Below are 14868 nucleotides of genomic sequence, written 5' to 3'. Positions count from 1 at the left end.
GGGAAATTGGCATTAGCTTTGTGGTGTGTTTTAGATAGGGAACAAATAGAAGCTGCCCGAGTTAGGAAAGCAATTGTGTCTCAGTTTGCAGAATTTCAACCCCAGATGTCAATTTATTTACCAGATTGCAAATCAAATGAAAGCCATCACAAAAAATGGCAGAGAGAAACAGTCTGAATAGTGGCTGAAAGTATATTTTTTTACAAGAAGTTGAAATAGAGTAATATAGAGGAGTGGGGAAAACACAGGTTTGGGATTCAAACTACTTGGGTTTGAATCTTAGCGTAATACCTAAAAGTTAATTTCTCTGGGCTTTGTTTTCCACACCTCTAAAATGGGAAAATCGGCACAACCTCAGGATTTTTGTGAGGCTTAATTGAGAAAACAGAGTGCCTGGCTCAAGAAGTTTTAGATCAATCTTCAAATTTTTAGGACATTGGAACATTTCTAATCTACACTCAGCCAAAACAGATTTTTCATATGGTTCAAGCCATTGTTATCATATATTTGCTTTGAAATGAAAGGATATGAGCGTGTACGTTGATTATTTACACACAAACTTTTATTAAGTAGTAGTGTTGTTGCCAAGTTGTATATACATCAAATAATATTTAAAATGCATGAGGGGAATTTCCCACATAAAGGGATTCTATTTGTGTAAAGCATAAAGGCTTTTCCAAAAGTAAATAAACATTGTTATATCTTTTGTGCAAATCTGATCATTCATGTGTTGGGATCAGTTTTAGTGAGGTATTTGTGTTTAACTTCTTGCTCTCTTTGGGCTTATGAGAGAATTAGATGCACACAGAATGTGTGTGGACAAAAGCAGAATGAGTGTTTGGACTCCTTAGTACCATTTGTATTTTAATTATTCTTTGAGTTCAAAATATGACCTCGAGAATAACACTGAAAGCAATTAAGGTAGAATTTTACCGAAAGATATTTGACTTACAGAAAGCAGTTTCCATTTCAGTTACATGACCTTGGTCCAGGGTTGATCTTACCAATGCCTTAGTTTCTCATCTGTGACCCTGCGTGGGACAGGGCAGAGGAAGAATGGGCCAGATAGTTAATGAGATTGGACTAAGTATCTGATGCTTCTTGCGGGCTTGTAATTCTATTGCCTAAGGAAGGTCTATTGCTCATAAAACTTTACAACTGTCAGACAGAATTAATATGTCTTCTCAGAGTACTAACTTACATCATGGGAGTGGTTGAGGTTATGAGAAATGAAGCTCTTTCTTTTCCTAGAAATATAAAGAAATGAAGTCACTCAACCTTCAGTGATGTTTTATGTTCATGTGGACATCTGACATTCAGCAGGAGGGTTCCTTGTTGAATGTGCCTTATTCGAGTCACTTAACTTAAGGATAAGAATGTTCTTACTCGTAAGGAAACAGTCTATTTTAATGAATTCTTTTGGTAAAACAAATGATTTTGTTAATGATTATCATTCCAATTCATAAATATATATATGTATGTATATATGTATGTGTGTGTGTATATATGTGTGTGTGTGTGTATATATATATATATATTTTTTTTTTTGACTGTGCCATGCGGTGTATAAGGGATGTTAGTTTTCCAACCAGGGATTGAACCTGACCCCTGGGAAGTGAGAGTCTGGAGTCCTAACCTAACTAGTCCAACTAGTTGCCCCAACTAGTTGGGAATTGCCCCAACTCATGTTTTTAAAATCTGTGTTTTCAAAATAAAAAAAAAAATCTGTGTTTTCCTATATCAGGATTGCTTAAGGTGAAATAAACCTTTTCAGTTCATAGACTGTGAGAGACTTCAGAAATTACCCAGCATAACCAATTCCCCAGTTCCAGTTTCAGGGTGTTTAAAATACTGTGCAGTCACTGAATTGAGGTGAATCGGAAGGGCAGTGGTCCAGCATCTCAGCCCCTAGAATGGGAGTGGGGGGACTGTGAGCAACGGAATTGCCACCGGGGGGGGCAGTTGGGGGCAGAGTACAGTCAGGGTCCAGGCTGGTGGGCCATTCATGAAAAGTGGGAATACTGGAAAGACTGACTTTCATTTCAAGGTAACAGCTCCCACTAAATGCAGAATTTTACAGGAATGAATTGTTAACACTTGCTCCCTCCTTGCAAAAGCATAAATGACTTGGGCTGCAATGGGAATGGCTGTCTCTATGTACTTGGATTAGAGGAGCCATGGCTGAAAAGCCTTCCTGTGTCACAACAAAATAATTCAATTTTTTGTTTAAAGTGGTATGTAAAGGCTAGTGTCTCCATCATGCTTGGAAAACATGCCATTATGTCCCATCAGAACAAACTGGGCAGTTTTTACAGTTTCAGCATCATACCCCAGCATGAGAAGTTACCATGGTTCTGCTCAACGCTGGAAGTGATTTGGAGCCCACTGCTCTAATATCTGGGCTTCCCAAGTAGCTCAATGGGAAAGAACCCACCTGCCAATGCAGGAGACGCAGGTTCCATCCCTGGGTCAGGAAGATCCGTTGGAGAAGGAAATGGCAACCCACTCCAGTATCTTGCCTGGAGAATCCCATGGACAGAGAGGAGCCTGGTGGGCTACAGCCCATGGGGTCACAAAGGGTCAGACATGACCGAGCAATGGAGCACACATGAGCTGCTCTAACATCTCTACTGCTCTGGATCTGGGTGTATGGTTTTTGTTTAGTCGCTAAGTCACGTCTGACTGGTTTGCAGCTGGATGGACTGTGACCCATCAGGCTCCTCTGTCCATGGGATCCAGCGTTGTCTGTAAAAGGGGGCTAATTTTCTGATGTAATGGAGGTGAAAATGCCGAGTTCCCGTTGGAAATAAAAGCCTTAGTGGTTGCTTTAGTGCTTGAACCGGATTGTTTCCTAGACCTTTGGGGCCCTTCTCTTTGAGTGAGTTCAGCCTCCAAGTCTTTGTCTTGGCCTTTGCACGCAAAGCCCTTTCTCACCTGTGAAACTTCCCCTGCCTGCTGCACAACTTTATTAATTGTCTGTAACCTCCCTGTGCCTCCTTCTCTCATCTCTAAAACAGAGTGAACAGTGGGGGTAAAGTGATGGTTGGGTCAGATCTTTGAAATCTCTGTTCCCTCATTCTGGAATTTTGTAATCACCAGGACATAAACTCCTCCAGGGCACAGATTTGGTTATGTGAGTACCCAAATTCCCCTACCCCGTTTCCCAGCACTTAGAACATAGCGTGCTCAATTAATCTGTGTTTAAATGGGCAAGAAGGAAGATTTATAGTAGATGTAATCTCTTGCTCTCATCCATCACTTAACATTATGATCCAGACTGTTCTTTGTGTGATTCCAAGAATGTATCCTGCTCCCTTTTAAACCTCTGCCTTTGTGTAGGTGGTCCTTCTGCCTGGAAGCATGTCCCCGCCCCTGCCCCTGCCCCGGTGTAGCTAGAAAACTCCTCTGCTAACCTTCTACTTTGGGTAGATACTGTCTCCTTCATGAAGTTCTTTCTGGATCAAGCTCCCTCTCCTCTGGGCTCACACTGCATTTGATACATGGCTCTATCAAAGTAGGTTTTCGTACTCAACTGTAGTTATTAGATTGGTTTTCTGCTCTCCCCGTACCGCCACCTCAAGATTTGAAGCCAGGGTCATCTTTGATAAACATTTAAGAATTATTTTGAGGAATAAATGAATAGTGTTACAGAAACTTTTCAGAACCGTTTCACAGTACCCAGTATTATGGTATACTTAGAATCTGGGCACATTAAATACTTTTTGATTGATTTGTTAGATTACCAGGTACACCCCCAAGCTTCAGTTTCTTAGATATAGGCAGAACTCCATTTTATTATTATTATTTTTTTTTTTAGAACTCCATTTTAAATGGCATAATCATACAGTCACATTTTGTTCCTCTGAAACATAACATCTACCAACAATAGCACACACACACACACACACACACACACACACACAATTTTTCCCAGTCTAATTCCAGATCCTTAGAAGAGACTTGAACACATAGAAAATGCTCAATAACTATTTAAAAATGAATGGGAATGAAAGACACTCCTTTCACTGCCTGGTTTCTGGGACTCGTGGTCTCTTTTTGCAGCCTCTGTGTATTGCCTCACTCCACACTCTACCACCTGTAGCAGTCACGTTTCATCTCCTGCTCTCACCACCACTGTTCCCTTCCCACAGAGAACACCCATGACCCATTACAAAATCTAATGGGATTCTCTCCGTCTTCCTCCTGCCTGATTTCATGACGGCATCTGGCATCACTTACCTTTCTGAAATGTGGTGTAATTGAAAAAGCATGAGTTTTAAAGCACAGAGACCCTGGTTGAAATTTGTGCTCCTCTTCCATTTGTTCCCTGTATGAACTTGGGCAAGTCAGGCACCTTTTCAAATCTCTCCTCCTCCTACCATGGAGCTTCTGATGTCTGTTTCTGGGGGTGGTTGGGAGGGTCGAATGGGGTTTTGTGTGTGAAGCACTTAGCCTGGTGCCAGGCTTGTAGTAGTCGTTCAGCAAACTCTGGCTCCTTCCCTTTCTTGACTTCTGATTCATCCCGCATTCTTGGTTTTCTTCCTGTCTACGTCTCTGAATAAATCTTTGTAGAACTCTTCTTTTCCTTGCCCATCTCCTCTCATTCCACATTTTTCTCCCAGCCTGTTTCAGATTTTCTCCATCTCTTACCTACAGTATTTGCCATGCATACATGTAGTCGATACTCCAAAAATACAGACTGATTGAATGACAGTCTCTGAATTGGCCTCTGTGTGTCTCATCTTTGGCTTCTCCGGTATGTATTTCACACTGTCACCAGAACTGATGTTCCTCAAACACAGATCCATAATGTCACACACCCCCCAAAAAAACCCCCAGCAAAACCTGAATAGCATCCCTTTGTTTAAAGAATACAACTAGGGACTTCCCTGGTGGCCCAATGGTTGAGAATCTGCCTTGCAATGCAGGGGACATGGATTCCATCTCTGGTCGGGGAACTAAGATCCCGCATGCCATAGGGCACCTAAGCCCCCACTCCACAGCTGGAGAACCTGAACACCACAGCTAAGACCTGACACAGCCAAATAAATACATAAATATTAAAAAAATAAAGAATAGCACTAAACTTTAAATACTCACCAATCTGACCCTCTTGTTTGTCCTGCCTTAACTCCTCTATGTGCCCTTCCATCAGCCCTGACTTCTATTTTCCAAAACTCTCCATGGGTTTTCTTTTTCTTCTTTTCAGTTCCCTTACTCAAACAGTTCCTTTATTCCAGCGTGCTCCATTCATCTTTTCTAGTGAAATTCATACTTTAAGTCTTAAGTACTAATGCCTCCATGGAGCCTGCCTAGACCACCTTTTTCCCTCTCGTTAAAATTGATTTTCTGCTCACACCTGTTTGCACTTATATTTTGCACTTCATTAATTCTGCCTTGCTAGGCTGTATGCTCCAATGCACACACTTTGTCCTCCTTGTCTTGCTGTCTCCCCAGGGCTTACCAGGGAACCTCATGTGGTTCTCTAGCTTAACAAGCACTCTTAGAATTAAACTGAATGGAAAGTCAACAAGAGTAGTCATGTTTCCTAATACAGGTCTTATAACAGAGACTTAATTAGGTACAAAAAGGCCAACATTTATAGCCTGCTTACTATGTGCCAAGCACTATTCTAAGTGCCCTAGGCTGTTCAGAGGCTCACCACAGCTGTAGGAGGGAGACATTGTTAATTATCTTGATTTTTTTTTTTTTTTTTAGATAGGAAACAGAGACACAGAGAAATTAAATAACTCACCCCCAATCTAATAGCTGGTAAGTGGGGGAAGGGCTTAGAAGAGCAGAGAGCAGCCATGTGAGCTTGTGCACGCAGTCACTAGCTTATAGGGCCCACAGTATTTGAGGACCCTTCTGAGGAAAGCAGCAGACCACCCAAAGCAGGCCAGCTGCTTCCTCTGGAATGGATGGGTGGAGTGACCACAGGAAGTCTTTTCCAGCCCCGATGTCCTTGGAAGATGCAGAGGACAAGTGATGATGCCTGTCTGAAAAAACAGGGTCAGCCAAGTGTTGTGCAAAAGAGTCTGGTTTGACTCCTAAGTCTTTCGATGAGCAGTTAAACCAGGGAGGCTTATCTGGTGACAGTCCTCCTGGGGTGACGTCATTGCTCACCCTGACCCCCACGGAGGCTGGCGGAAGCACGCCGTCAACCTTGTGCATTTCCCAGGCTGAGAGGCCTTGCCAGTGCACAGTCCTTGGGAACTGAAACTTGGGGAAAGTCCTGAAGCTCTTTCTTTTCTTCAGAAGGAGAAGCCAGAGGTGAGGCTGGTCTACCATGGTTTTATTTAGGTTGTGTTTAGCCAGCATCCTCCAACCCCCTCTAACTACATAGATTGAACGTGGAAACCGCACCGATGGCTTCAGTAGGGAGCTGGTGCATGGGGTGATGAGGCAGGGATTAGAGGAAGGAGCAGGCTCAAGCCACCAGGGGCCAGCTTGTCACTTAGCATCTCCAGTTCCACCTGTCTCCCCAGTCCTACTGCCAGCTCCTTGTCCCTCACCACCCTGGTCATTGGTCCCTGTATTTCTGTTTCACGGTGCAAGATACAAAAGCTTTCTGTGAGTTTCAGAGAGGTGTTTAGTATCTGGTAATCAGAATGCCTGGAGTCAGAAATATATCAGTTCAGATGGACTTTGTTTTAGGCATAAGTGAATTGCTTTTATTAAAAAGAGAGAGAATCTGGGCTCCACAGATCCACGATGGTTGGGCCTTTACCAGAAAATTCTTTCTTGCCTCTGCCTCTAATCAGGTTCCAGTTACCTTTGGAGGCATGCAGAGAAAGCTGCCCTGTTACCATCTTTGATCATCCACTCCAGCCCTTACCTGGCCTTCCTTTCTCAGGAAATGTTTATCATCTAACCTGAATCTCCCACCCTGAGTGCTGCACAAACTCGTAGTCTCCTTTGTTTATTTATGTGATTTCTTAGTTTCAGCATGTCTGATCTTTAGTTGTGGCATGTGAACTCTTAGTTGTGGCGTGTGGGATCTAGTTCCCTGACCAGGGACTGAACCTGGGCCTCTGCCATGGGAGCACAGGGTCTTAGCCACTGGAGCCACAGGGAAAGTCCCAAGCTCATTTTTGCTTGCTCGGTAACAGAGGGAGAGTTTCCGTGTCCCACCCAGCCGTGCTTCATTTTGTATTTGAAGACAGTTCATTACCCTGCTCTCACAGCCTCATCCACAGTTCTATCAGAATTTCCAGTTTCTCTGATGGCAGCAAGTTCCTCTTCGTGAATGCCCACTTCCTGCTTCTTTCTCCACTCCATGGGAGCCCTCGGGTCTGGCTGCTCTGATGCCGTGCGGGAGAGAGATTCTGTGTCCTCTCCTTGAGGGCGGGGACTGACTGTCTTGTGGCAGCCGTGTTGGAGGGGACACACCTGTACGTGCCCTTGGGAGTTGCTGCCTTTGGCATCCTTGGGGCTGGAGGGATGTGGGTCTGTGGGGGCCTGCTCCTTCCATTCCCCACTCACCTGGATGTGCATCCCGGAGGAATCTAGCTTCATAGCTGCTATGTTTCAGTTAAGTTCCCTCCTGGAAGTTTCCTTCTCAATAATGGACTCTGGAGTTTGTGGGTCTCCCAAAGTAATAAGACAGGTGTTGGGTGTCTTATGTCTGCAGGAAAAGGGAGCCTGAACAGTTGAGAATAAACAACAGTTGCTTGGTAATACGAGCTCCTTTCATTAAAGTCAGAGGCCTGGCTGTGAGCTGGGGGAAGGGAAGCCTGGGTGTTCTGGCACCACCTGCCTGAAGGGCCAGAGGTGAGGGCACCTCTGAGCCAGCTGAGAGCCAAATATGGGAGAGAAGTGATGAGGGGAGGGGTGGGGTGGGGTGGGTAGGGGATACTTGGAGAAAAATGCAGTGACTGAAGCTCTTTAGTTCTGACCCCCTGACACCAGCTCCTCTGAGAAATTGTTTTTCGAAACTTTGTATTTCCATTTCCTCACTTGTAAAATAACGGTTGAAACTGAATGTCTTCATGTCGTTTAGTGATATATCCAACTCAGATCGGAGCTGGTAAAATTATGTTGCTTCCAAGGGACCTGATGTCCAGAGCTGATGCATTTGATGAGATTTGGGTGGCCTCTAACTAGCTTCAGATGACCCTGGCTCAAGTTCGGGCTTTGTCATGGATCGGTTATTGTGTTTTTATCTGCAACCTTGGATCTCTTTCTGTGTCTCACTTCAATAAATTACAAAATGAAGGTAATAACATCTGCTAGGGTCACTGGAAGATAAAATATTATGTATGAAAGCTCTTTATGAAAGTGGAAAGGTTACTCTACAAACAGAACACACAGGACACTGGACAGAATCCAAAGAAGGACAAACTTAATTCTTCCCTCAATGTGCATAGAGTTTTCACTGTAATGATGACTGGTAGCTGGAGGGCATTTCATTTTCAAACCAATATCCCATTTATCATCTTACTTGATAGGGACAAGTAAACAGCTGAGGGTGGTGGAATGAGGAATGAGTTTAAAAAAAAAAAATTTTTTTTAATTGAAGGAGCTTTGATTTTAGGGCTTTCCTAGGTGGCGATAGTGGTAAAGAACCCACCTGCCAGTGCAGGAGACGTAAGAGACATGGGTTCCATCTCTGGGCCGGGAAGATCCCCTGGAGGAGGGCATGGCAACCCACTCCAGTATTCTTGCCTGGAGCATCCCATGGACAGAGGAGCTTGGAGGATTACCGTCCATAGGGTCGCACAGAGTCGGACATGACTGAAGCGACTTAGCAGGTAGAGTTGATTTACAGTATTGTGTTAGTTTCTGGTGGATGTGTTTTGAGAAAAGGTTTTTTTTAATTTTTATTTTTTAGATGTGGACCATTTTTAAGGTCTTTATTGACTTCGTTACAATATTGCTTCTGTTGTATGTTTCGGTAGTTTTGCCCGCAAGGCACGTGAGATCCTAGCTCCCCCACCAGGGATCGAATGCATTAGAAGGCGAAGGCTTAACTACTGGACCTAAAAAAATAGGGCTTTATTGGGTGATGAGTGCTTTCTTTTCTTGAAGCTAAGAGTGCAGGAGGAGGTGAGCCAGCGCAGTGGTTGAGGGCTTCACGTATCTGCTTTCCGGCCATGTGGAACCCTCGCATATTGAGTGTGAAGGAGGTTTTCCCTCAGGCCAGAAGAGACGTAAGTGATCATTCTCAGGGACTGCTGGGCACAAGGCTTAAATTAAATCTCACAGGAGTTTAGATTTTAGATCCAGAATCTCTCGTGGGTGGAAAAGTGGCTGAGGTGTGTGGGAAGAGGAAACTGCTGAGTTTTCTTCCTTTTAAAAGGTGTACATTTAAATTCAGAGGGCTCAGGTCAACGTCAAAGGAGGCTGCCCTTCTTGGCGAATCTCCCTTTCCCCCAAGTACCCATGGGCTCTTTGGGCACCTGTCTGTGGACCCTGCTGTCTTGTTTTGTGGCTTCCTGGTGAATGGCAGTGACTCACCTTCCTGTTGCCCCCTGAACACCCGAGTCCCTGCTCTCTGACTTCAACAGCCCCTCAACAAGGAGCTTCCTTGAACCGAGAAGTTATCAGATCTCCAGCAGAGCGCTGCTCCTTGGAGGAAATCCAAGGCAGTGAGCAACTCCGTGGCTTAGTTCCGGAGCCTGAAGAGTGGAGTGACAGCCCGGCCTCCTTGGCATTCCCAGAGCCGGATGCAGTGTCCGGCTGCTTGCCCAGCCTGACACCTGATGGCAAGGGGTTTCTCCTTTCCGTGGCACATCCAGGAGTGAAAATAGAGTGATACTGAGCCCCCTTGAGAGAGCCAGTGATCGGATGTGGAAAAGAGTCAGAAACAAGACAGGCTACTCTTCCAGGGAGACGTTTATGGGTGGTCTGGCTCTGGCCAGGAATTGGAAAAGACCCTGATGCTGGGAAAGGTTGAAGGCAGGAGGAGAAGGGAACAACAGAGGATGAGATGGTTGGATGGCATCGTCAACTGAATGAACATGAACTTGAGCCAACTCCGGGAGACAGTGGACAGAGAAACCTGGCATGCTGCAGTCCACGGGGTCGCAAAGAGCTGGACACAACTTAGCGATTGAACGATTGGCTCTAGTTTTTTTGGCTATGGTCTCTCTCGCCCCGAGCAAAATGTACTTCCCCCAGATTCCTGGCCTTGGGGAGGTTGTGCAATGTCAGGATGCCTTGAGCCATGACCCCTCCCCAGATGTCACTGCAGGGCATGGTGGACCCAGGGCCAGCTGTCACACAAACTGAAGGGATGTGTTTTCTTGCAGTGAGCTCTGGTGGTCTTTAGGAATGTGGTTTCACCTCAGCTTTAGGACATTTGTGACATGCTCTTGTGACCTTCATCCTGGCACAGAAATAAGGCATCGGTTCCCTCCTGGACTCATTGAAAGGGCAGAGAGGACAAGGTGACCCGCATCTTGGACTTCAAGGTGCATTATTTGTGTTACTCCTGGCCTGTCCGAAAGCTCCTATCTCTACTTGGGGCTTTCCCAGTGGCTCAGTGGTAAAGGATCCACCTGCCAGTGCAGGAAACGCAGGAGACATGGGTTCGGTCCCTGGGTTGGGAAGATCCCTTGGAGGAGGAAATGGCAACCCACTCCAGTATTCTTGCCTGGAAAGTCCCATGGACAGAGGAGCCTAGTGGGCTACAGTCAGTGGGATCACACAGAGTCAGACATGACTAAGTAACTGAGCACACACATACACACATCTCTACTTTGGTTCTTACATGTAAGACTTACTGGAGAGGCAAATGGGCTGGGCTGAGAAGGAGGGTGGGTGTTAACTTCTTTGCTAGAGGAGCTGGGCTTTTTAGATTCAATCTTGACAGAGGACTCCTCAGTAAGGTGGATCAGTTCTAGGGCCAGTCTCTTAGGGTAGAACCTGGGTCTGGAGAGTGAGGGGTTCCGTATAGCTTGGGAACTACAGGACTGACCCAGACTTTCTAGGCTCCGTGACCTGGGGACATATAGATGTTTTGTGACCCAGTCCATGCAAGTGGAAGCAGAATTGACCCAACCCCCAGAAATGTGAAGGGAGTACCCTCAATTCCCTGGGACACCCTTTGCTTCGCGCTCACCTTCCTCTAATTTTATTCTGTGCATGGGATGGGTCTCTGATATGGGGGGTCACGCAAGATGTAGAGACCACCCCCCTTTTCCTGACTGGTCCCATTGTGCCTGGTGTCTCTCAGGTCCTGTTGTCTGTCCTTCCTTCATATGTCATGTCTGCTGTCCTCAGCTTCTTCCACAGAGCTGTCCTCTCTTCTCAGCTTGCCATTTTGGAAGCAGCCTCTAGGAACCTTACTGACCCTCCTCTGACTGTGTCCGGGCTTCCTGTGCCCCCACCTGCACCCCAAGTGATTCAAAGAATGCACCTTTCTTAGAAGAGGAGATCCGGCCCGAAGAGTCCCCTAGTTTCCCCGCCTCAACTCTGTATCCTTGGGTGGCCCTGGCGATTCCGGACTGAATTCCTCGGGTTCTCCTCCCCGCCCCCACCACCCAGCCCCGCTCCCCCTCCTGGAAAAAGCAGGGAGTTAAGACTAATGAGAGCTGCCTGGCCAATCGTCGCTTTGAGAAAGTTTGGGCCGTGATCCTGTTTCATTAGGCTGATTGGAGCAGCCGGGACTTGAAGGTAGAGTCCCTCCCCAGGGATCCCGGGTACAGTTACACTAGCTGTCGCCGCCCGTGCACGCCCCTTCTGGACTGACGTGACCCCCGCCCCCTTGCCCGCTCCTCGCCCCCTGCTCCTCCTCTTTTGTTTTTATCCAGCATCTGCTTCCTCTCTCTCCCTCCCCGTCTTCCTCCTCCCTCTGCCCTTTCCTCCCGCTCTCTGCCTCCCTGCAGCGCCAAGCCGGCTCCCCAGCCTAGTCCGCCGAACGCAAACCCCTGAGAGTTTGCCGAGCCTCCCCCGGGGGCGCGGGCCGCCGAGTCCCGCTCGGGCACGGCCGCCAGCCGGCGAGGGAGCGCCGCCGAAGGAAAACAAGCGGGCGCGCGAGGGGAGCCCCGGAGAGGGCGGCCGGGCGGCGGCGGGCAGCCGAGTTCGAATCCGGGCGGCCGCGCCGCCAGCCCCCGCGCCCCCTTCTCCCGCGCGGCGCTCCGGGGGACGAGCTGGCTCCGCTCGCGGCTCGAGCGGCGAGCGTTTCCTAACGTGAGAGGCCAGGCGCCGCGGGCGAGGGCCGGGGAGCCTGGCCAGCGGGCGGCGAGTCGCCGGGGCAGCGCGGAGGCAGCGGGTCCCATGCCGGCGGCCAACATGATGGAGAGTCTGCAGCCGCCCGCCCTGCAGGTGCCCGAGCCGCGGGGCGCGCCCGAGGGCAGCCCGGTCTGGTCCAGCTCGTCGACCCCCACGCTTCGCCGCCGGCGCTTCAAGATGCGCCGCACCAAGAACGTGCAGGAGCCAAGCCTGGAGGCCGGGCTGAGCGGGGACCTGCCCTGCGTCTTGGCGCCCGGCAAGGAGTTCCTGCAGCTGCCATCCATCGAGATCACGCCCTCCAGCGACGAGGACACCCCGTGGTCCAACTGCTCCACGCCCAGCGCTTCCCCACGCCGCAAACGCTTCCTCCTGCGCAAGTGGCTGCGGGTGAGGGAGCGGAAGGAGTGCAGCGAAAGCAGGTACGTGCCGTCCTGTTCCCGCCTTCTTCCCCTTTCTTCCTCAGGCCTCCCCAGAGCCGCCGGGGTGGGGGGAAGCGGGGGGTCCCAGGGCACCCGGGAAACTTCGTGGAGGATTGCAGGAGCCCTTCGCCCAAGTGGACGGCTTGCCCACGTGTCACCCATCTTCCTAGCCCAGGCGGGGCCCGGTGACTTTACAGTACACGTGTACACGGGGCTTCACGCTGCCTTCCAACCCATCGGATCCTCACAGCAACATGAGTAGTAAAAACCATAGCAGCTAGTGTTTACTGAACCCTTAGCAAACTCGGGTCAGTAGGATGCGCACTTCACATTTAATCCCCACAGAACCTCTTTGAGGTAGGTACCCTCAGTCTCACTGAGGGAGATCGTAAGAAGGCAAGAGAAATTAAGTGGTTCCTCCACTCAGACTTCAGTTTCTAAGCTCCATTTTAATGTTGATTATTTTATTTTTGGCCACCCCAGGTGGTTTTTCCTGGCCCCTCACGTGTTGAGTAGGTGTATTCACATTGAGTGAGTCAGGATTCCTACCACAGAGAATCTTTAGACACCTAGGCCGGGTCCACACTATTGTAGTGTGTGCCAGCTACTTTTTGCCTGGGTAGATGTGATGTCTGAGTAGTTGGGAAGTTAGCTTTCCCTAGGCGGAGAATTTGTATAAGAGCCAGGTAGGGCAGCTCCACACAGCCTTGGGGGGAGAAGGGAGTTAGGTTTGAGCCAAGCCGGTTGCCTGTTGGAGGACAGGGGGCTGTCCTTACTGGCTCATTAATATCTTGTACCCTGCTCATTCACTCTCAGACTCTAAGGCCCTGTATCTTAACGATGTTCTGTGCCTTTGTGTGAGTCAGCTGAGCGATTGGCCACCTTTTCTTGGATACCTCCTCCCAGTCTCCTCAATTCCACTCATTTCAGTTCAACAAGTATTGATTGAATGTTCTTAGGAGTTGTCTGATGCTAGCTGATGGTGCTGTGGCCAGGAGGCAGGAGGTGGGGGGCTGGGTAGAGGGTGGGGATGTGGTAATTAAGAAGGAGGATGGGAGGAGACTGGGATAAGAAATTCAGGCACGTGAGTTTCCCTGGTATTGAGGAGATGGAATCTTTAGAAGTCAAGTGGTGGAGGCTTCCCAGGTGGTGCAGTGGTAAAGAATCAGCCAGGCAGTGCAGGAGATGCAGGAGAGAAGGGCTCAATCCCTACATCTGAGGGATCCTCTGGAGATAAGGGGGAAATCAGGGGGAAATGGCAATGCATTCCAGTGTTCTTGCCTGAGAAATCCCATGGACAGAGGAGCCTGGTAGACCACAGTCTGTGGGGTCTCAAATGGTCAGACATGACTTAGCAACAGAGCACACGCACATGCCACGTGGTACTGAGCAGCAAAGAGAGGAGGAAGACTTCTGGAAGGAAGAGACTCAAACCATGATGTGTACAGACAGGTAGTAGAAAACAGCAGAAAGAGTATGATATGAGGGACATGAGATCAGGAAAGGGGAACAGTACCTACGAACATAAAAACAGGATGAGGTGCGTCTTTGAGAGGACGCCGAGAAATTGGGCTGGGTTATATGGATGATGAGCGTTCTCAGCCTGCCAGGCTCTCTTTTTCTTTTTTTTGGTTGTAATGACCGGATGTGGTTATCTCTGCAGGCGAAGATGTAAAGCTTCGTTCTGGGGCTTTTTGGGAACCTGAGGATAACAGTTCTTTCTGTACTTGTCCATCATCCTGCCGCCTTTCCCAGAGAGTGGAGGGAAATGGGACAAACTTGGTGGGAGCTAATTTTTAAATTTTTTCTTTTTAAGAGGATTAAGGCTGGACTTTAAAAAATTGTAATTTTGTTTATTTAGTTATTTATTTTTGGCTGTGCTGGATCTTCATTGCTGCGTGGGCTTTTCCCTAGTTGCAGCGAGCGGGGGCCTACTCTCTAGTTGTGGTGTGCGGGCTTCTCATTGCAGAGCACAGGCTCTAGGGCGTGTAGGCTTTAGTAGTTGCGGCTGCCGGGCTCCAGAGCACAGGCTCAGTAGTTGGGGCACATGGGCTTAGTTGCTCCACAGCATTTGGGACCTTCCCGGATCAGGGATCAAGCCAGTACCTCCTACATTTGCAGGCAGATTCTCTGTCGCTGAGCCCCCAGGGAAGCCTGGTGGGAGCTAATCTTGAACGTAAATAGTTCATCCCGGTTTGTCAGCTTCCCCTCAAATGTGAGAGACCCTAAAAGAGGCCCTGTTTTGACCCTGAGATTCTGCCATGTATACTGA

General features: G+C 48.2%; 1 protein-coding gene across 4 annotated transcripts in view; it reads left to right on the top strand.

Annotated features, from left to right (window-relative positions):
• The first annotated feature begins 12142 nt into the window (after positions 1–12142).
• GRAMD1B (GRAM domain containing 1B) overlaps positions 12143–14868 on the top strand; it is a 184639-nt gene continuing 181913 nt past the window's right edge. For 2 of the 4 annotated variants that reach the window (XM_070473453.1, XM_070473452.1), the window contains exon 1: positions 12143–12596. In XM_070473453.1, the coding sequence (XP_070329554.1) occupies positions 12223–12596 (374 nt within the window). In that variant the 5' untranslated portion in view covers positions 12143–12222. The remainder of the gene's footprint in view (positions 12597–14868) is intronic. The other 2 variants (XM_020904939.2, XM_020904928.2) reach the window with 1 other exon arrangement.

Source organism: Odocoileus virginianus, chromosome 10 (genome assembly GCF_023699985.2).
Source record: "Odocoileus virginianus isolate 20LAN1187 ecotype Illinois chromosome 10, Ovbor_1.2, whole genome shotgun sequence".
Lineage (NCBI taxonomy): Eukaryota > Metazoa > Chordata > Mammalia > Artiodactyla > Cervidae > Odocoileus > Odocoileus virginianus.
This window is presented reverse-complemented; position numbering and strand designations above follow the sequence as displayed.